Genomic DNA, 21,843 nt, shown 5'->3' on the forward strand with positions numbered 1-21,843 from the left:
TCCTTGTTTTTCTATTTTATGTTAGGAGCTAAACCAACTTTACATAAGCATGTATAATAGACTTTTTAGGAGGAGTAGGGGAGGCAGGTGCCCCCCCTTGCCCCCCTCTGGCTCCACCCTTGCTTGGAGAGTGAGCCGTAATATTCTCCCTACCAAGTCCAACCTCTGCTCTCGCCAGGTTCTAGATGATCCCACTTGCGATGCATGCGGAGTGGCAGCTGAAACTAGAGGACATCTCTTTTGAGAGTGCACATGTGCACGTGATGTGTGGGATGCCACGGGTATCCCCTTTGACAACAAAGGTGTACACTACGGGGACTTCATTGACATACTATGGTATCTCATTTTCATGCAACACGTTGGCCAAGACGTGATGTGTGGTAAATATGAGGGAAACTGTGGAACCTTTGTTTTTCTCTTGTCCAAATTTGTTTTGCTTCAGTGTGTGGTATTAGAGTGGATTCTTAGCAAACCCAATCAAAAAGGTTGTAATTAGTATGATGGTTGTATGTTTTCTCTGAAAATAAATTTCATAATGCAACTATTTTGTGGCTGTGATAGTGGGTGTTTTGTGGTTTATATACGGTTTTTAGGGGCTAAGTTTTAATTTTTTTTGGAATTCTGGAAGGTTTAAGTTCAACCTAAAGTCATGGTAGAGTTTAGCTGAAAGTGAATGCTTAACTGCATGGAAGTACTAGAATTTTGATGATGAATTGCAGAGTTCAAAAAAAGGCAATGATTAGTGAAAGAGAATTTTACAATTTAGGTCATTGTGTACGATGGCAAGTAGTTTTGTTTTTTTGGCAGGGTCCATTCTAACAGAAAAAAGTTTGGTGAATGTGCTTTTGAGTGCAGGGACAGATTAGGGAATAAGCGGATTATGGATTGTTACAGCAGAACTGTGTCATCTAAAAGTGAAGCAACTTTCACTTCACTTAGAGAACCGATGATGGCAATCTAGAGAAAGGGATTTCATAGTGCCATTGTGCTGATGCAGAATAAAAACTTCTTGCAAAAGCTCCTTGAAGATGGTTGCATAAACTGGAGATTGGAACCTGTTTTCGAAGTTATAAGGGTATTAAGGAGTGAGTTTGGTAATGTACTTAATTATGTGAATGGACAATATTGGAATGGGTTGTTGAATTAGTTTAATGCTGTTTCAGATTATATTAATATAACTTGGGAGGGGCATAGTTTGCTGGTGATGTTTATGTTGTTCTCAGACTTTGTATTTGTACTTTACTTGTATCCAAAAATAAATAAATTACTTTTCCATGAACTTCTTTATGCATAAAAATAGTGTTGTTACCTTACTATTCATTATTCGATAATGCCAAGAGCCCAAGTGCTTTTCTGTTGATATTTATTTTTGTATTATATTCTTAATCTTAAAGGAGATTCAAGGGTAAAAGATAGTGTATTTTTCATGTGCCATACAGCAGTCTCATTGGGCAATTCTGTGTTTTTAGGCCTACATGAGTTGGCCTTTAGCTCAACCTCCAAATCTCTAAAGGATTGGGCTTTATGCTCAATACAATTCAAAACGGGCTCGAAACCCAAAATTCATTACAGCACAAGATAGGCATGAGAGCCCAAATTTCCTTACCACACATAATGGACTTAGCAGCCCAAAAATCTCCTCACATTTTGAGCCCAAGAGCCCACATTGTTTCATCTCATGGGTCAGGCTGGGCTTGAAGCCCATGATGCTCTTCCTCAAAACCCAAGGCCCTAATCTACACCAAGCAAAACCTGGTAGGCAAAAATCTTTCTCAAAAAAATTAAATGGGCCATTTAGGCCTTTAGGGTTGAAAGGCCCTTCACTGATTTAAGAAGAGGCCCAAAATCCGTTGAATAAAAAAAAGGGAAAAAGATGAAGTGGAACTGGTGGTTTTGGCAGGGACTGGGAGGCTGCTGAAGGGTTAGGATTTGGCCCGATGAGATTCTTACCAATATTTTCGTTTTCCTACCCGTCAAATCCATAATCATCTGTGCCTCAGTCTCAAAAGCATGGAAATCACTAATCAAAAGCCCAACTTTCATTTCCACCTATCATCACCACCACCACCACCACTCCCTCAACAAAAGCCTCCTCTTCTTCGGCCTCTGCTCAGAGTCAGAGAATCGGAAAGAATTTTACGCATTGTATAACGAAGATGATGCTGATTTCACCCAACACGCCAGGCTTGATTACCCTTTCCATAACGGAAAATACAGTGTGGTGGCTACTTGTAACGGCCTTCTCTTCCTTTCCAAAGAAGTTTTACGCGGTGATTATAGCTTTTGTCTTTGGAACCCGTGTGTTGGAAAGTCACTGAAACTTCCTTCACCCAATATCACCTACGCTACGCATGGTAAGTTCCGCGACTATCTTGGGTTTGGATTTGATCCCAAAACTAAAGATTATAAAGTGATCAGGGTTGTGACCTTGCTGGAAAGTCTTGACTTTAAAAGGACTCGACCCCAGGTTGAGATTTACACACTCTCCACTGGTCAATGGAGAATGCTTGGGACTGGTTTGGCTCCCTTAGGCGCTTTATATTCGACTTACCCACATACATTTATCAACGGGGCTCTGCACTGGGTTGCATTTTTTAGAGATAGTGATAATAACATTCATAATTTTGTTCTGGTTTTCGATTTGGGTGAGGAGGTTTTCCATGAGATACTCCTGCCAGAATTTCCAGGTCATATGGGTCTCATCTCCGGTACTGTTTCTGTATATAGGAATTCCATTGCCTTCTTTCGAAAGGGTAATGACTTCCTCCATATCTGGGCGATGAAAGAGTATGGTGTTGTGTCCTCGTGGACTAAACTTTTTAGTTTACCTCTAGATTTCTTTGCTGCAAGTGATAGCACAGAGAGGGCACTAGGTTTTCGAAGGAATGGTGAGGTTCTATTTTTAAAATTGAAGGGAGGACGCCTCATTTCGCTGGATCTTGAGACTCGAGAGATTAAGGATCTTGGGATTATGGGATATAGGAATACTGTTGTTGATTGTTATGTGGAGTCTCTAGTTTTGCTCGACCAACAGTGAAGATACATACTGTGGAAATAGGTAAAATGCATTTCATGCTTCTTCTTCTTTTTCCTGGTTTTTACTTTTGTTATTTATAGATACTTGGCATTGACCATATCATACATTAGATAAGAATATATATATACTTTTCAATATGACACTTCTATTAATTCTTCTTATTGATGATTGATTACCTTAAATTTATCTTTAGGATATAAATAGCTTATAAAGGATAATTGAGTACATAGCATGTATACTTAAAATTCATTGTCCACATTTCAAATTTTCTTTAAAATTAATCATTTATTACTTATATAAAAAAATAAAAATAAAAAAGTGGTTAGTGTTGGCTATCAACTTTGAGCAAGCTTGTTTGTCAAGAGAATTTCATGTTTCCTGCCACTCTTGATTTACAATGTATACTTAGAAGTCCTCAAATTTTCTTTGCTGGCAATTTTATGGTGACAGGTGATCCCTTTTTACTTCATGTTTTCAAACTCATACTAAATGTTCTTGTTTATTATTCATCTAATAAGTTTCTTATTCAGTCTAGTTTGATCTGTTTATGCTAAAAATTTTCTTCTGCTTTTATAGAGCAACGTTAATTGAGAAAGCAGTTCACCAGCAAGCATTGCTTGCTTTTGGTGATTAAGAATTGAAATGACCTGTTTATACTCCTCTTCTGGAATCTTTTTTTTTTTTTTTTAAATCTTTCCTTCCTTAGCATGATTTGCATTAATTTTTTTTTAGTTCCAATAAAGTAGTTATGCTTAGATTTATTTTTTTGTTGACTCCATTCCATTTATTTTCCCTCTTAATCTCTTGTAAGTTGTGAATGAGTTAGTATTTTCAATTACACAATTGTACGAAGTAGAAGCAAAAGACCAACATCGGTGGAAAAAATAAAAAGGAAAACTAGGTAAATAGAAGACAGCAGCTTATAACTACTATACTTGTGGGCAGCAATAGGCTGTAGGAATGGGAAGGATTTCCTTATAGACATTAGACATGCAAGTTAAAGGTGGAACTCAACCCAAAATCCTAAAACTAGTCCCAAAAAATAACGACCAAGAAACTAAGCTAATAACTCTTTCGTTGATTTATAATGCTGAAAACAATTTCATCTTATAAGGTGCTAATGTTTTTACTTAATTCTTTAGGTCAAAGAAATTTAAGAAAGAGGATATTGGTGTTATGAATAAAAACAGTACATGAGTGATCAATTATTGTTGAGGAAGGGATAGTACCCTACAAATAAGTAACATTGAACGCTCAAGGATATATACTTTTTCTCAAATACCATTAACTAACAGCTAGTGAAGTATTACTGTGAGCATGTTGATGGATGATACAAGCCTTAACTCATAATAGTTTTTTGTCCTTGTCTTTGGCTACACTTTCAAATGTTTTGTTTTGGTTGTAAAGAACAACTGAAGTCAATTTCAAGTGTGACTCTTTGTGCACATTTGTTTGTGCTATCACTTCCAATCTTTTTTTTTGATAAGTAAATAAGCTTCATTGATAGAAAAAGAGGACAGTACAAAACGAAAACCAAAGCTCATGGGACATGTTTTGAGGGAAACGAGAGAACAAACAGAAACTAAAAAGTACAAAAGCTACAACTATCAAGCAAATCAGTCAAGGAAGTAAAAAAGGAAATGCTGGATGCATTTGTCCACCCAAGAAAAGTCTGTAAGAAGGTCATCTTCAGCTCATGAATTGCTCTTTTGGTGCCTTCAAAAATATGGGCATTCCTCTCCCTCCAAATGCCCCACATCAAACAGTGAGGAACCAAGTTCAAATAACCCCATTTCTATGTTTTCTGAATTTTCCTGGCCAGCTAGCAGTAAGCTCTACAACATCCTTGGGCATAACCCAAGATACCTCAAAGAGTGTGAACTCCATACTCCCCAACTCTCTGGCTATCAGGCAATGCAAGAGTAGATGATTGATAGTCTCCCCTGCACTTCCGATCTTCATCTTAGAGCTTTTTATTAAATAGATTGCTTGATTTTTTTTTAATTATAATTTTTTTTTTTTAACTCACTCTCATTGTGGAGGCCAAACTTTGCAGTGAGGAGTAAGACTTTCTGTTCACTATGTCATTGTTCTTATTCACACATATTCTTTCAATGATAGACTTAGCTGGGACTTCATTTTGGTTGTGCTGGAAATTTTTAATTTCAGTCCTCATTAGATCAATTTGATTTAGCAGTGCATCTGTTCGGTTTCATATCAGATTCTAATGAATGGTTACCCAGGTAAAATTCTTTTCCCTCAATGTGGCATAAGGTATCCACTTTCACCTTAATCCCTTGTCTCTGGCCTTATTGGAGGGACAGTTTCGGGGTATTATTAAAGGAGTAAGGATTGCAACTCTAGTTCTCATCTCATGTTTGCAAATGATTGCATTATTTTTGTTCAAGGTACTAATGATATGCAAGATAGCGTTTTGAAAATTTTGAAGTGTTATTGTGACCTTTCTGGACAAAATGTAATTTTGACAAATCTGAGGTGTTTTTCAGTCCTAACACTCCTGAACAAGATAGAAACCCCGTTAGCTCTTCTTAAGGTAAGAAAAGATGATGGACCTAGTAAGTATTTGGGTCTAACTTAGATATGGATCAGAAAAAGACAGAGCTTTTTAGAACTATAGTTGAAAAGATATCTCAAAAACTTAACTTTGTTGTCTCAGGCAGGTAGATTAACTTTAATCAAAACTGTTTTGAGTTCATTGCCTGTTTACCCTTTTTCAAACTTTAAAGTGCATCAGGCAATTTGTAAAGATATTGATAGAAGGATTTGGAATTTTTTTTCTAAGGTCATAATGAAGGGATCATGAAAATTATTTATTAAACTGGAATTTTAGCTTTTCATCTAAGAAAGACTGGGGGGGGGGGGGGGGGGGGGTTGGAAGNTTTTAAATCACTCTCTCTGTGGAGGCCAAACTTTGCAATGAGGAGTAAGACTTTCTGTTCACTATGTCATTGTTCTTATTCACACATATTCTTTCAATGATAGACTAAGCTGGGACCTCATTTTGGTTGTGCTGGAAAATTTTAATTTTAGTCCTCATTAGATCAATTGCATCTGTTCAGTTTCTTATCGGATTCTAGTGAATGGTTACCCAGGTAAAATTATTTTACCTCAATGTGGCATAAGGTATCCACTTTCACCTTAATCCCTTGTCTCTGGCCTTAATGGAGGGACAGTTTCAGGGTATTATTAAAGGAGTAAGGATTGCAACTCTAGTTCTCATCTCATGTTTGCAGATGATAGCATTATTTTTGTTCAAGGTACTAATGATATGCAAGATAGTGTTTTGAAAATTTTGAAGTGTTATTGTGACCTTTCTGGACAAATTGTAATTTTGACAAATCTGAGGTGTTTTTCAGTCCTAACACTCCTGAACAGGATATAAATCCATGATGAAATTTTTACAATTTTGGTCACTCTGTAGGATGTCAAGTAGTTTTGTTTTCTGGCAGGTGTCTATTCTAATAGGAAAAAGTTTGGTGAATGTGCTTTTGAGTGCAAGGACAGATCAGGGAATAAGTGGATTATGGATTGCTACAGCTGATTTGTGTCATCTAAAAGTGAAGCAACTTTCATTTCACCTAAGAGAACCGATGATGGCAATCTAGAGAAAGGGACTTCATAGTGCCATTGTGCTGATGCAGAATAAAAACTTCTTGCAAAAGCTCCATGAAGATGATTGCATAAACTGGAGATTGGAACCTATTTTCAAAGTCATAAGGTTATTAAGGAGAGCTTGGTAATGTACTTAATTATGTAGATAGAGGATATTGGAATGGGTTGTTGAATTAGTTTAATGCTGTTTCAGATTATATTAATATAACCTGGGAGGGGCATAATTTGCTGGTGATGTTTATGTTGTTCTCAGACTTTGTATTTGTGCTTTACTTGTATCCAAAAATAAATAAATTACTTTTCTAATGAACTTCTTTATGCATAAAAATAGTGTTGTTACCTTACTATTCATTCTTCAATAGCCCCAGGTGCTTTTCTATTGATATTTATTTTTGTATTATATTCTTAATTTTAGAGGAGATTCAAGAGTAAAAGATAGTGTGTTTTTCATGTGCCACACAACAGTTTCATTGGGCCTGAAGCTCACTACAATTCGAAAAGGGCTCAAAACCCAAAATCCTTACAACACAAGGTAGGCATGAGAGCCCAAATTTCCTTACCACACAAAATGGACTTAACGGCCCAAAAATCTATTACTTCATGTATTGAGCCCAAGAGCCCTCGTTCTTTCATCTCATGGGTTGGACTTGAAGCCCATGATGCTCTTCCTCAAAACCGAAGGCCCTAATCTACACTAAGCAGACCCTGGTAGGCAAAAATTTTAATTAAAAAAAATCAAATGGGCCATTCAAGCCTTTAGGGTTGAAAAGCCCTTCACTGATTTAAGAAGAGGCCCAAAATCCGTTGAATAAAAAAAGGAAAAAGATAACGTAGAGAGGGCAGGGCCAGCTAGAAGCTAATGAGTTAAAAGTGATAAATCATTCCGAGAAAGAATAACAATTTGTAAGAACATTCATAAGACCATTCACATTAGCCTCCCTGAAAATGGTTAAGAGAAAGAATTTAGGAAATGAATTCAAAAAGAAGTAACGAGCCTTCTGTAGGGGCCTTTCTTGCTGTGTTGGGCTAGGTTGCCCCTTTGTGGTCGTAGACCCGAGTGTTCTGGATTGCGGGAGTCGATACCAGTCCAATTGGAACTCAACTTGGCCGGCTTGTGCACAGGCTAGGCTTCGTCTACCAGGCGAGGGCTTGCGGCAGGCAGTGCTATGTCAGAAAAGCTTGCGGCAGGCAGACATAATTGATAAAAAACAGAGCAAATTTATTCTGGAATGACCAGATAATTCTTTTAACAATGAATGACCAAATGGTCCATAATCACAATAATATGGATAATTTTGACACGTAAAGTAGTAAGAGCAAAATGGAAATAAAGATTAATCAACGAATAAAGGGGATAAACTCAGTTTGGTCCGCGGGGGCAAGGTCAGGGAGGGAGAACGCCTCTTCTCAAAAATGATTAACCTCTAAGGAAAAGGAAATTCCTGCCGTGGAAATTAATGGGTTTGAGGGAGGCGGACCTGAATGGACAATGCCCCGAACGATTCTAGAAGAGAACAGGGATTTGAGAAGGAGAGAAGAGAAGGGACCTATCGGTGCATGCCACTAACACTGGCTCTTTTTCTCTCTTTCTTTCTTACTTTTCTAGTCCTTTCTTAGTGATTTCCACAATGGTAGTTTCTAGTATTATACTCCTCTGTTTTTCTAAGTATGTTACAGAGTGTTTTTCCTTTTCGTTCCTGTATTGCTCTCTTGCTTGTTGTGTTTTTGTACACGGCAGAGACTTCCTTTATAGTGCCTGCCGTGACCGAATTTTACCATTCTACCCCCTAACCATCTTTGTCTGGTCTGGGCGCACTCGCCGACCATTACTGTTCCGTCTACGAGTTCCCCTGTCACAAACACAGACAACCTTTTGTCCATTAGTCTGCTGCGGCCCCTCTTCCTACCGCGGTGATATCTCTCTCTCTCTATCTCTCATGGTATGCACCTATTGGTTCCCACTCAGCCTTACCTCTTTTGGGTGGTATGTCATCCCAGCAGAACATATCCCCCAAAAGAGCTTGAGCAGGATCCTCAAAACAGGCCTTCCCCTCTCCCCACCTCCAAACCATGCCCTCTTACCTCTGACCCACGACCTTACCACGTCCTGTATTGGCTGGGTACAGGTTGGTGGTGCATGGACCTTGCGCGTGTATATTTTTGAAATCTGCCTGATGTTCATGCATCTGCCGTATGCTGGACACTTCGCTTGTATTGCCTGCCGTCCGTTCTTGGCTCTTCCCTGGTTGTTACTTTGATTTCCCACTCCCATAGGGTCTGGGCTTTACCGAGTACTGGGCTTCGTGTTCTCTTCAGCCCAGTTCTTTAATTGTCTTAGTTTCCCACTGTGTTACTCGGTCTTTCCTGCCGCTGTGATTTGTTCCTGCTGGGCCTCTTTTTAGGCCTGCCGTTCCTTTCTTTCCCCCAGTGGCTTAATATGGCCACTGGTGTTCTCGCTTGTGGGCTCCAATGTCCCTTTCTTTTCACTTGGGCCTATCCGGCCCATTTACTTCCTTTGGACTTCCTTGGTCCATTTACTAACTTTGCATTCCATGGGCATTTACTAACTCAATTGGGCTTCCCTGGCCCAATTTCCTCATTCTCATCCTTGGGGTTCATGGGCTTGCCATTATCCCCTACTTTCTTTGTTTACATTACTTTGGGCCTACCGCGGCCCATTCTCACTTTTCCATACCACATACTGCCCATGGGTGTTGTTTGCTCTCTTTTCGAGCCTTTTAGGCCCACTTACTTCTTCAAGACCCGTTTATTTATATTAAGGACCTGTGATCCATTATTCCTGCCGTTTGAGCCCAATGGTTTCTTTTTAGCCTGCTGCTTATCTGCTGCCCGTATCTCTGGGTTAGGCTGCCTTCTGCCTATTTCAAAAATGACCCTCAACATTTAGCCCCCTGAACATATGGAGCGCTCCTGTGGTCCGTATGTGAATAAAAAGACCTTTCGTCCCCCTTTTTTTTTTTTTCCCTTCTTTCTTTTCCTTCGCGGGCTTTTTTAAAACTGTGGGCCCCTTCATGTATACATATATATTTCTTTTCCTGCCGTGAACAGTGGTGACTCTTCAATTTTCCCAGAATGACAGTTATCCTAAGACCCAACTGCTGCTTCATTAATTTCATTCTTCTTTCGATGGCTGACCATTCGTCTTCCTTCAGGCCTGTATTAATGACTCAAGTATTTAAGAAGACAGTCTCTTCGAAAATCAAACACAAACACCTCCTTTTCCAAAACATTGTGTCCGTCCCTCTTCCTTTACCGTCTTCTCTTCTTCGCGCACCCATACCCCTATTACTTTGCTCGAATCATCGCACAATGGCGCCGATGAAAACTCAGAGTTCTTCCCGCCATAAAGGGAAAGAGAAAGTTCTTGATCCTCCCGCCAGACAAGAAATGGGTGAGGAGGCCATGTACTCCGAGTCCGATCATTCCGATGAAGAAGACGCGCCGCGTGACCCAGACAGTGAGTGCGCCCCTTTGATCGATCCCTGGTATAATGCCTATCCACACTTCCCCGAGGTTCCCGACGATTATGTGCCGCCGCCGTCAGGCTGCGTGTGGATCACCATGTGTAGACGAAACCCAAATATCTCTTGGGCTCCGGCGTCTTCTTCTATTTCCGATTTGGTTATAGGTCAGGGAGTTTCTCTTCCTGTGCCGATTCATTTCGAGTTTGGGTCAGGCACAGCCTTGGGTTGGAAGGAGTGGGTTGACCGAGAACTATCCGATACAGCCTTTATGGGTTTGCTTTTGCGGGCCGACGTTTTGAAGGCCATCGTTTTATCCCGAAGTCTTTCTAATTTTCGAGACCTTTATAACCTTCGCCACTTGGTCCGCCGGTGGTGCGCCACCACCCACACATTCTTCTTCTCTTGCAGCGAACTGACCGTGACTCTTGAAGATGTGGCCAACCAACTACTCCTGCTAATCCTTGGTGATACAGATCCTACCACTATAGAGCTTTCTTCAAAGGAAGAGGCCATTGAGGCCGAGTTAAGAAAGAGGATGGCCGGGAATGCCAAACTATCGTACTGGGTCAGTTCTTCCTCTAAGTTTTCTATCGCCGCCCACCGTGCGGCCTTTGTTGCTTTTTGGCTTTGCAAGCTCGTTTTTGGTTCGCACCCCAATTATGCCGTTAAGCCTTTGTATTTCTGCTTGGCTATTAAGATAGTCGTGAGAGTGAGTCTGCCGTTAACCCCCATGTTCTTGGGGCATTTGTATGTTCAACTGGACATCCCGCAAAGTGACGAGAGCCAGGCGGGCTCCTTCCACATTGTCACTTCCTCTGTTCACAGCACCATCCTGCAGCAATTGTTGTTCGAGCGCAGTGCGCAATACTTAGTGAAATGTAGGCCTGTTCGTTTCACGAAGGAGAAGTACCAATCATGTCTGCAAATGATCACTGACTTCTGTGGCAGGTTTGAATCCGATTTCCCTTTGGCTTTTCGTTAGTCTGGTCTGAAGGCCCCTTGGTCACTTCATCGTCGAGTCTTTTGATAGTGGTATTGATTTTTCTTAGAGAGCTTACAAAAACTTGGGTAAGGGTTATACATGTGTTGATTCTACCTTGGGTTCGTTCACTGATACCGTTGGGACCACCACCCCTTTGGCCGGTTTTGATGAGATGGGGATCACTTATTTGGCGGCTACCAATGCTGGGTGGCTGCCATACTTGGCCGATAAGGGTATTAGATTTGTTCACTACCCTGCCAACCGAGTGAGGAGGCAGTTTGGGCTGGACCAGGATATCCCTGATGACCTTTCCTATCTCAGAGAATCTCCTACTTCAGTTCGGCTTTTCCTGCGGCAAACTGCTTTTGACTTTTGGAGAGAGCGCTTTAGTGCTGTCACTGTTCCTGGCTCGTCGAGAGAGGGCCTTTGCACTCCTGCCATGCATGGCTATTGACAGGCAGTGATGACCTCGTTTGGGCAAGAGTTGGTAGGTAGTCGTGGCTTTTCCCTTATCCCTTCTGATGGGTTGAGTATGCTTGTCTCTCCCAACCCTCGGTTGCTTCTGCCTTCCAGGTCAGTTTTAGCTTATGCCAGAAAACAGAGCCGTTCTACCTTCTTCGAGTGGGACGATGAAAAGAAAGGGTGGCGTTGGCTCACGGGTGATTTTCCTCCTGGTTGGGAGAAGAAAGTTAAAGTGACCAATATTCCTGCAACAACCAAGAAAACTCCTACCAAGCACAAGTCCACAAGCAAGCCCAAGCCTACTACGCAGCCAGCCACAGGTGCTCCCCTTTCTAGCAGGACACGGGGCAGCAAGAGGAAAACAACTCCCCATCCTATGTCTACCACTGAGGGAAGGGTACGTTATGTTAGGAATATTTTCCATTGTCTTCTGTGTTTTGACTTTAACTGCTAACCCATGTCGTGCCTACTGCTTTCTTTCTTTAACACTGCCTCTTATCCTCCCTTTTCTTTGCAGTCTAAGCATAAGGAGGATGTGTCAGCCGCTCATCCTATCAAGCTTGACGAGCCTGTAATTGAGGTAATTTCCACTATCTTCCTCTTTTTTTTTTTCTTTCACACATATTTCACCTACCACGTGTTCTTCATTTGTCTTGGTCAACCGTAGGTATATTTTTTTTTTTTCCACGTGTGTATATATATGCATTTCCCTTTTTTTCTTTGCTCCATGATGCTTTGTTTCCTTCCTCTTTTCTCTTTTAGTTCCTCGTTTCATGCCTTATGTTTTTTTTTTTTTTTTTTGGTCAGGACCCCTCCCTATAGTCCCACCTCAGTTCGAAATAGACGCGTGTATTGTCAGACTACCAATCACTTTTTTTTTTTTTTTTTTTTTTTTTAAGCTGAATCAGACTACCATTCACTTGATATTTTGATATAAATCCAAGCTGCGCGTGACTGTAGGACATTTGAAAAGAAAGAAAGCGTGTGGGGGTATTTTCCTTTTCTTTTTTTCCCTTGTTTTTTCTCCTCCACACACTGACACACGTATTCCTCATACCCATTCCTCTAAAGTCTCATACTCTCACCTTCTTTTTATTTTTCTGGACTCTTCCTTCTCCACAGAGCATGTCCTCTGCTTCTATTTTTCTTTCTTTATCTTTAGCTCTCTGTTTCTTATACTCTCACCCTGTCATGCACACATTACCAGCGGAGAACAAAGCCAGTATTTAAAGCTTGCTTCGCCCAAGAGAAGAGTTTCTGAAGAGAGGGAGGTGCGTGATGTGCTCTGAAGAGAGAAGAAGAAGAAGCATAAAGACATGCTATGTTTCTCTGGAGATGGCAGTGGCAGAGTTTTTGAAGATATGATGTACTCCCAGTAGTTTGTTTCTTTTTCTTTTGTTTCTGTGTGTTTTTTTTTTTTTTTTTTTAAAGGTTCAGATTCAAGGAACCGTAAGAAACGGTCTGATTACGGTTCTCAGAACCGTGCGGTTGAACCGCGGTTCAAACGGTTTCCGGAATTTTTGGCATTGAACGGTTTTTAAGCTTAAAAGAACCGTGATTGCAAAAGGTTCACGGTTTTTCCGGTCGGACCGTACGATCCAGTCCGGATTTCAAAACCATGCTCATGCCTTGTGTTTTTCTTTTCTTAGTAGGACCACTCCCTATAGTTCCACCTCAGTTCGAAGCGGGCAGCAGTTCCACCACCCTTCCAGACCCCGTGGGCGAGGCTGTTGCCTTCTTTGTACTCTTTGACCAGCCTAAAGTCAATGACCTTGATCCTGCAGCTTTCTGGGGCTCCGGGCCCCCTTACGTGGACTTTCATGGCTTTAGAGTCCTTGAGGACTGTGTTTCTCATTTGGAGATAATCTATAACAACCGTGGGGACTTCATGCAGGGCTTTTTACTTGACCGATCTGTTAGAGAGCATTTTTTGAAGATGTTGGGGAGCGTGTTGAATGACATCGAGCATAGCTTTGTTGATACCATCTCTACCGAGAGAATCCTTCAGTGGAGGGCTGCGATGTAGGAGCTTGTCAGCGTCGGTTTTGCTGTGGAGTTCATTTTGGATTACCTTCGAGAGATTGCCCGGGCCGTTTTTATGAGGAGGGTCCGGCCTACTGTTGATGCCATTGACTCGCGCCTTGAGATCTTGAGGAAGGAGGTGGCAGACTTGGAGGGCCGTCGCGAGCGCCTTCTTTCCAATGTTGGTGGGTCCGATTGTTTTGGAGACCAGCCTCTCATTTTCCGACTCCGTTGATGTTGATGCAGCTTCTTCCTTGTTTTGTTGTTTCCTTTTCCTTATGACTTTATCTAGCACACTATGCTTTCTTATAGTACCTATTTGGCTATTTGCCATGGTTTGGGTTTGTAACTTAACTTTGTGATGCCACACTTTACTTTTGCTATGACATGTGATGATAATACTTAGTGCTTTTCATTACATCCTTCTGAAAGCAAGTTACAATTTTGTTGTGACACAGTCACTTAAAAGATGGAAAGGTAAAAGGAAACATAAAGGTTTTTTTTTTTTTTTTTTTTTTTTTTTAACACAACAAAGGAAGAAAGAAAAAGACAATCACATGGGTTTTCTTCTTAGGCATAATATCGTTTCAACCATTTCCCATTGATGGGATCCATTAAATCCTTGCCATCCATCTGAGTCAAACGGTAGTACCCGCTTGGGTGTGCCTCTCTTATCACAAGGGGCTCTTCCCATTTTGGTGCAAACTTGAACGGTCCTGCCAGGCCTCTTCTAACATAGTCTGCCACTTTTAGAACAAGCTGTCCTTCCACGGATACTCTCTCCCTAGTCATCCTGCTGTAAGCTTCAGTCATTTTTTTACCTATATCTGCGGCTGCGTTCCTGAGCCTTTTCTCTTTTTTCATCAAGTCCCTCCAGGTCTTCACATCTTTCTGCTGCAAAGACTCCTTCTTCTTCTCTTCCTTTTTCTTGCATTTGCATGACCCTCAGGGACGGGGTCATTACCTCTACTAGGCTCGCTAATTCAGTGCCATAGACTAAGGAAAAAGGTGAAAAACCTGTGACTGACTTAGGCGAATTCCTGTAAGCCCAAAGGGCGTCTGGCAGGTGCATTGCCCATCCTCCCGTGTACTCCTGGCTCATTTTACTGATAATTTTTATAAGGGTTTTGTTCGTTGCCTCCGCTTGCCCATTCCCTTGAGGATAATAAGGTGATGATCGGTGGTGTTTAACTTGGTAGAATTCTAGCATCTTCCTTACTTCACTGTTGACAAAAGGTGTGCCATTGTCATTGATGATTCTGTGGGGTACCCCGAACCTCACGATTATGTTTTACTTGATAAAGTTTGCCACCGCTCCTCCGGTGGCTTTGCGTAGTGGCACCGCCTCTGCCCACTTAGTAAAATATTCCGTAGCCACCAATATCCATATATATCCTCATGATGGTGTGTTAACCGGTCCTACCAAATCAAGCCCCCAAGTGTGGAAAGGCCATGGGGTCACCATGCTGTGCAAATTCTGCGGATGGGTGTGGATTAAGTTGGCCTGTACTTGACAACTGTGGCACTTTTTTACAAATTCTGCTGCATCTTTCTTCATGGTAGGCCAGTAATAGCCTATCTGCAGCAGGCTCCTGTAAAGTTTCTTCTTTCCCTGCTGTTCCCCACATTCTCCCAAGTGTACCTCTTTCACCATTTCTCTTGCTTCTTCAGGGCCCAGACATCTTAAGGGGTCCCCATCATATCCCTTTTTGAAAAGGATCATATTGTGCATGAAGTAGCGTGTTGCCAACCTCCTAAGTTTGTATTTTTCACTGTGTTTCTACGAAAGGATGCCTTCTGTCAGGTACTACATAAATGGGTCTCTCCAGTCTTCATAGGCGAACACAACATAACTTTCTTCCCTATCTGCCGCAAGTTGGCAGGCCCCACACTGAGTTTGGACTTGGTCTGCGTCTTTGCCCATGTTTGGCCAATAAAAGCCTGCCCTTTGAAGCCTGCGGTAAAGGCTGACCTCTTCGTAGGATCCACAAGTTTTGTCATGCACTTCTTTCAGCTTTTTCTGGGCCTCTTCTAGTTTTATACATCTGGTCAAGACCCCATATGGCATCCTGCGGTACAATTCCCCTTTCACTAGTGCGTAGTCTTTTAGCGCCTTCAGTCCTGCAGCGTCATCTTCATTTACCAAGGCCTCTATTATGGGAATCCGCCAGTCCCCATCGCACCGTTCCTCTCGAAATTCTTTCCCCCACGTATCAATTATCGATTCTCTCCTTTTGCTGACCTCTACTCTGGTGCTATCTCCTTCGAATATTATTTGTAAGCCTAGTGCGGCTAACACGTCCACAAATCGATTTTCATTCCTGGGGGCGTGCTCTATTTCAAAAGTTAAAAACTTTTCCTCCATCGTCTGGGCCATTGTTCTGTATGGGGCTAGGTTGGGTTCTTTCAAGGAGAAGCTCCCGTTGGCCTGGCAGACCACCAAATTCAAATCGCCTAATACCTTTAAGTGTTTGACTCCCATTTCGAGAGCCGTGGCCAACCCAGTTAAATAGGCTTCGTGTTCTGCGGTATTTTTTGAACAGGGGAATTCTAATTTGAACGAAAGTGCTACCGTTTCATCTTTTCTCTGGTACAAAACTACTCTCACCCCTCCAGATTGGGTGGTGGAGGACCCATCAAATTTCATTACCCAATGCTCTCCAGTTTCTTCTGCCATGGATACTTCCCCTGGAACTTCGTCATCCAGTGGGAACTCTTCCTCGCTTGGAAATTGCGCCAATAAGTCTGCTATAGCCTGGCTTTTTACCGCCCTGGGTGTCCTCATTCGTAAATCATATTGCGACAATTGTAGCAACCATTGGGATATCCTGCCAAAGAGGATCGGTTGCTGCAGCAAAGTTTTGATGGCATGGGATTTGGTCATTAACCACACTTCGTAAGCCAGGAAATAATGGCGCAACCTCTGTGAAGCATATACAATGGCTAAACACGCCCTCTCTGCCCTTTGGTAACGGGTTTCTGCATCTTTCAAGGCATGGCTGATATAATATATTGGTTGCTCGATGCCACTCCTATCCTCTTGGGCGATTAACGCACCAATGGCATATGAATTGGTGGCCAAGTATAGCAACAGTGGCTTCTTGTGAATCGGAGCCTGCACTGTGGGAAGGTTCATCATAATCTGATGTAACCTTTTGAAGGCTGCCTATTGCAATTCCCCCCACTCAAAATCCTGCCCCTTCTTGAGCAATTTGGCGAAAGCAGAGGTGATTGATGCTAATCCGGGAATAAATTTTCGGATGTACGAGACTTTCCCCAAGAAGCTCTTTAATTCCTTCACCGTGCTTATAGGTCTTATGGTCGCGATGGTCGTAGCTTTGGCAGGGTCCACGTCTATCCCCCTGCTATGAACTAAGAAGCTTAGGAACTTCCTAGAGGACACTCCGAATGCGCATTTGAGAGGGTTCATTCTCAGTTTGAAGGCTCTGCACCTCTCGAATACTCTCCTCAACACTTGGAAGTGTTCCTCTCTCCTTCTTGATTTCACTACTATGTCATCTACGTAGTCCTCCAGTTCACGATGCATCATGTCGTGAAATATGGCCGTCATCGCCCGCTGATAAATGGCACCCGCATTTTTCAATCCAAAGGGCATTACGGTGTAGTAGAAGTTGCTCATGGGTGTTCTGAAAGCGGTTTTCTCTGCATCTCTCGGGGCCATCTTGATTTGGTTGTACCCATTGAACCCATCCATAAATGAAAACATGGCACTTCCTGCCGTAGAATCTATCAGTAAATCCATGTTTGGTAAGGGAAACTCATCCTTTGGATAGGCTTTGTTGAGATTCCTGAAATCTACACAACATTTTATCTGGTCCCTCTTCTTCTTCACGGGCACGATGTTGGAGATAGCTATCGTGGGTGTTGGATAGGCTTAATGAATCCTGCAGCAAGTAATTTCTGTACTTCTTTGATTATTTGTCCTTCTATCTCCGTGTGGAATGTCCTAGTAGGCTGGGCTATTGGCCTGGCCTCTGGGTCCACATTCAACATGTGTGCAACTAACCCAAGGTCTAACCCCGGCATTTCATTGTATTCCCATGCAAAGACGTCTTTAAATTCCTTCAAGAGCAACATCAGTTCTCCTTTTTCCATTCCTGTCAGACTTGCACTAATTAGGATAGGCCTTGGTCCCTGTGAAACAGATCTCAAGTCGACTTCTTCTATTTCTTCTCCTGCCATAACCTGTACTTCCTTTTCTATCACAACTTCCTCATTTTCCTTACTTTCTTCTTCTGACTTTTCTTGAACCGCACAGGATAGGCCTTGGTCCCTGTGAAACAGATCTCAAGTCGACTTCTTCTATTTCTTCTCCTGCCATAACCTGTACTTCCTTTTCTATCACAACTTCCTCATTTTCCTTACTTTCTTCTTCTGACTTTTCTTGAACCGCATAACACCCCAAGTTATCGGGCTGCCGTTCATGGGTGAGGCCCTCCTGCATTTTACTCGTGGGCCCCTCGCGCCTTCATAATTTATACACTATCCTGCCATCAGGACCTCAGATCCTAACGCAATGAGGTGTATCCTCTGAGTCTGCGATCGGCGCTTCCTTCCTCTTCTTTTTTCGAGCCAGTAACTCCCTTAGGTCAGGCTCGGGATCATCCTGGATGTCTCTCCATTTAGGTACGAAGGTACCTTGTGGTCTTGATACTGAATTTTCCCCAGATGGAGCCCATTGATCGTAGAACATGGTTTCTACTAAATGAGCTTTTGCCTGCTCAAATGGTGAGTGATTCACTGCTATACGTATCATCCTGTCGTTCATCCGTCCTTTCACACATTGGTGGTATGTGGATGGAACTAACCTGTGTTTATGTAACCATGGTCGCCCCAAGAGTACGTGGTACGAGACTTCCATTTTTACCACGTGGAACCGAGCTAGCGAAGCTATGGGTCTCACTTTTAACCACAACTAGATATGGCCTGCAGTGTACTCTCCCTTTCCACCAAATCCTATTACTTCCATTGGACACCCTTGGATCTTTCTTTCTGAAATCCCTGTACCTTGCAGAGTGCTCAGCAGAATGAGATTTACGGAAGCACCCGTATCTACTAAGGCTTTTTTTATGGGGATTTGGTTTATGGATGCTGCCAGATAAAGAGGTCTCCTGTGGTCTAAGTACCCCATTTCCATATCTTCATCACTGAAGGTGATTTCGGTTGACTCCTATAAGAGAGCCCTGTTATCTTGAACTTCCGCTGATAAACATTCTACCCCTACCCCAGAGGCAATGCTTACTAGGGCCTCGGTGGCTACTTTTCTTTCCTTTGTTGTGAGGCCCAGCTGATCAAATAAGTTTTTGAATTTGGAGCTCTGCTGTAAAGTAGTAATCGCTGCGGCAGGCAAGGCCGGATTCTCTCCTTTGTCATCCCCTGGATCCGCACAAATCACCACTATTGCTACACCCTTCCCTTTGTGATTCAAGAGTGGGTTTCTTTGGACCTCCTGCTGGGACAGTTCTAAAGTCCCTCCCTTTATCCTGCGGTGCACCAATTTGCGGAGTGCCCAACATTCTGCAGTAGAGTGTTGGACATAGTTGTGTAAACGACAAAAACGCGAGTCCCTCCTTTCCTCTTCTGTGGGCTCCCTAGCAACTTGGTTAGGTTTGAAAACGCCATCTGCTATCCATTTGTCTAGCAGTACGTCTAGTTCTTTCGCGGTGCATGGTATTGGCGGGGGAGTATCGTATTCTCTCCCGTCGGTCTTTCTCCTCCGCTCACTGGTGGACACCGCCAATGCTTGCGGGGCACTTCTTTTGTCCGTGCTTGGCTTTACGGACTGGGCAGTTTTTCTCGCCTTTTGTAATAACTGCACGAACTGGGAGATTTCGAGGTTTTCCAGAACTTCCCTGTACTCCCTGATCATGTTTTTTATACACATCTCCACCAGTGTCCTTTCTTCGCAATGGTCATAGCAGTTGAGTGCTATGTCCCTAAACCTTATGATGTACTCTATCAAGTCTTCACCACTCCTTTGCTTGGTCGCTTGCAACGTCGCAAGTGTCACCATTTCTTCTCCGTGGAAGTACTTGGTACAAAATACATCTACCATATCATCCCATGTTGGATCGACCCTGGCTTTAAACCAATGTACCAGGTATAAGCCTGGTCACACAATGATTTAGAAAATTCTCGAAGACAAGTCTTCATCTGCGGTATAAGGGCCAAGCGTATCGATGAATTTGCTCACGTGCTCCACAGCACTTCCCTTCCTGCCATCATATTGTGCGAAGACTCACGGTTCATACCTCTCAGGGTATGGTTTATTGAGCACCCTTAGTGGGTATGGGGGTCTACGAGCATAGAATCTCTCTTTTGGTCCTCTGGCTCTCTCTTGCTCCAGGAGAGCTGCTACTTCTGCCATAGTAATAAAACGTTGATTCGTATTCTGTGGGACACCTCCTACTAGTTTCTCTTCTGCCGCATGCTCTGGATCATGCTGGCTTCCTTTCTCCTTGGTTCTATCCGTCTTTAATTGGCGAATTTCTTCCATCATTTGCTGCTGCGAATGCTGTAGAGCCTGCAACACTTCCACAAAGGTGTTGGCGTTGTCGGCGGGGATCCTTGGGGGAGTTTGGGGTCCAGCCCCCATCTCGTTAGCACCTTCTGCCTGATTAGGCTGTGGTTGGTGGGGCGTTGTAGGCCTGGACTCTGCTTATGAGGGTACAGCACTCATATTCCGTGTTGTCCAGGACTTCGGAGGCATTTGCTTGCGAAGGCTCTTGTCCTAAACTATTTCTCAACTCCCCAGCGGAGTCGCCAATTTAATGTAGGGGCCTTTCTTGTTGTATTGGGCTAGGCTACCCCTTTGTAGTCGTAGGCTCGAGTGTTCTGGGTTGCGGGAGTCGAGACCGGTCCAATTGGAACTCAACTTGGTCGGCTTGTGCACAAGCTAGGCTTCGTCTGCCAGGCGAGGGCTTGTGGCAGGTAGTGCTGTTTCAGAAAAGCTTACGGCAGGCAGACATAATTGATAAAAAAATAGAGCAAATTTATTCTGGAATGACCAGATAATTCTTTTAACAATGAATGACCGAATGGTCCATAATCACAATAATATGGATAATTTTGACACGTAAAGTAGTAAGAGCAAAATGGAAATAAAGATTAATCAACGAATAAAGTGGATAAACTCAATTTGGTCTGCGGGGGCAAGGTCAGGGAGGGAGAACGCCTCTTCTCAAAAACGATTAACCTCCGAGGAAAAGGAAATTCCTGCCGTGGAAATTAATGGGTTTGAGGGAGGCGGACCTTAATGGACAATGCCCCTGACGATTCTAGAAGAAAGCAGGGATTTGAGAAGAAGAGAAGGGAAGGGACCTATCGGTGCATGCCACTAACACTCGCTCTTTTTCTCTCTTTCTTTCATACTTTTCTAGTCCTTTCTTAGTGATTTCCACAATGGTAGTTTTTAGTTATACTCCTCTGTTTTTCTAAGTATGTTACAAAGTGTTTTTCCTTTTCGTTCCTGTATTGCTCTCTTGCTTGTTGTGTTTTTGTACACGGCAGAGGCTTCCTTTATAGTGCCTGCCATGACCGAATTTTACCATTCTACCCCCTAACCGTCTTTGCCTGGTCTGGGCGCACTCGCCGACCATTACTGTTCCGTCTACGAGTTCCCCTGTCACAGACACAGACAGCCTTTTTTCCGTTAGTCTGCTACGGTCCCTCTTCCTGCCGCGGTGATATCTCTCTCTCTCTCTTTCTCTCATGGCATGCACCTATTGGTTCCCACTCAGCCTTGCCTCTTTTGGGTGGTATGTCATCCCAGCAGGACGTATCCCCTAAAAGAGCTTGAGTAGGAACCTCAAAACAGGCCTTCCCCTCTCCCCACCTCCAAACCATGCCCTCTTACCTCTGACTCACGCCCCACCACGTCCTGTATTGGCTGGGTACAGGCTGGTGGTGCCTGGCCCTTGCGCGTGTATATTTCTGAAATCTGCCTGCTGTTCATGCATCTGCCGTGTGCTAGACACTTCGCTTGTATTGCCTGCCGCCCGTTCTTGGCTCTTTAATGCAAACAGCAGACAGCTTTAATGCACAGCAGACAGCTTTATTGCACAGCAAAAGGCTTTAAGGCAAGAAGCTTTACTGAACAGCAGAAAGCTTTATTGCATAGCAGACAGCTTCATTGCATAGCAGAGAGTTCCTTCTGCGGCAGAAATGTCAATCCTATGGCAGAAACTGGAGAAAAGTCTTCT

General features: G+C 42.9%; 2 protein-coding genes across 2 annotated transcripts in view; both read left to right on the plus strand.

The window, feature by feature from the left end:
- Positions 1–1,918: 1,918 nt before the first annotated feature.
- LOC112028994 (F-box protein CPR1) lies at positions 1,919–4,030 on the plus strand (the record flags this gene model as incomplete). Its single annotated transcript, XM_065760465.1, has 1 exon — positions 1,919–4,030. A coding segment is annotated over one exon (1,119 nt), but the record flags the coding sequence as incomplete, so codon positions are not given.
- A 1,913-nt stretch (positions 4,031–5,943) lies between these two features.
- Positions 5,944–21,843, plus strand: part of LOC112004633 (F-box protein CPR1) — a 65,119-nt gene continuing 49,219 nt past the window's right edge. Inside the window, exon 1 of the transcript XR_010623815.1 lies at positions 5,944–6,315. The gene's annotated coding sequence lies outside the window, so the exon portion shown is untranslated. The remainder of the gene's footprint in view (positions 6,316–21,843) is intronic.

The sequence above is a fragment of the Quercus suber genome, unplaced genomic scaffold, assembly GCF_002906115.3.
Source record: "Quercus suber isolate HL8 unplaced genomic scaffold, Cork oak 2.0 scaffold_18, whole genome shotgun sequence".
In the NCBI taxonomy this organism is placed as follows: Eukaryota; Viridiplantae; Streptophyta; class Magnoliopsida; order Fagales; family Fagaceae; genus Quercus; species Quercus suber.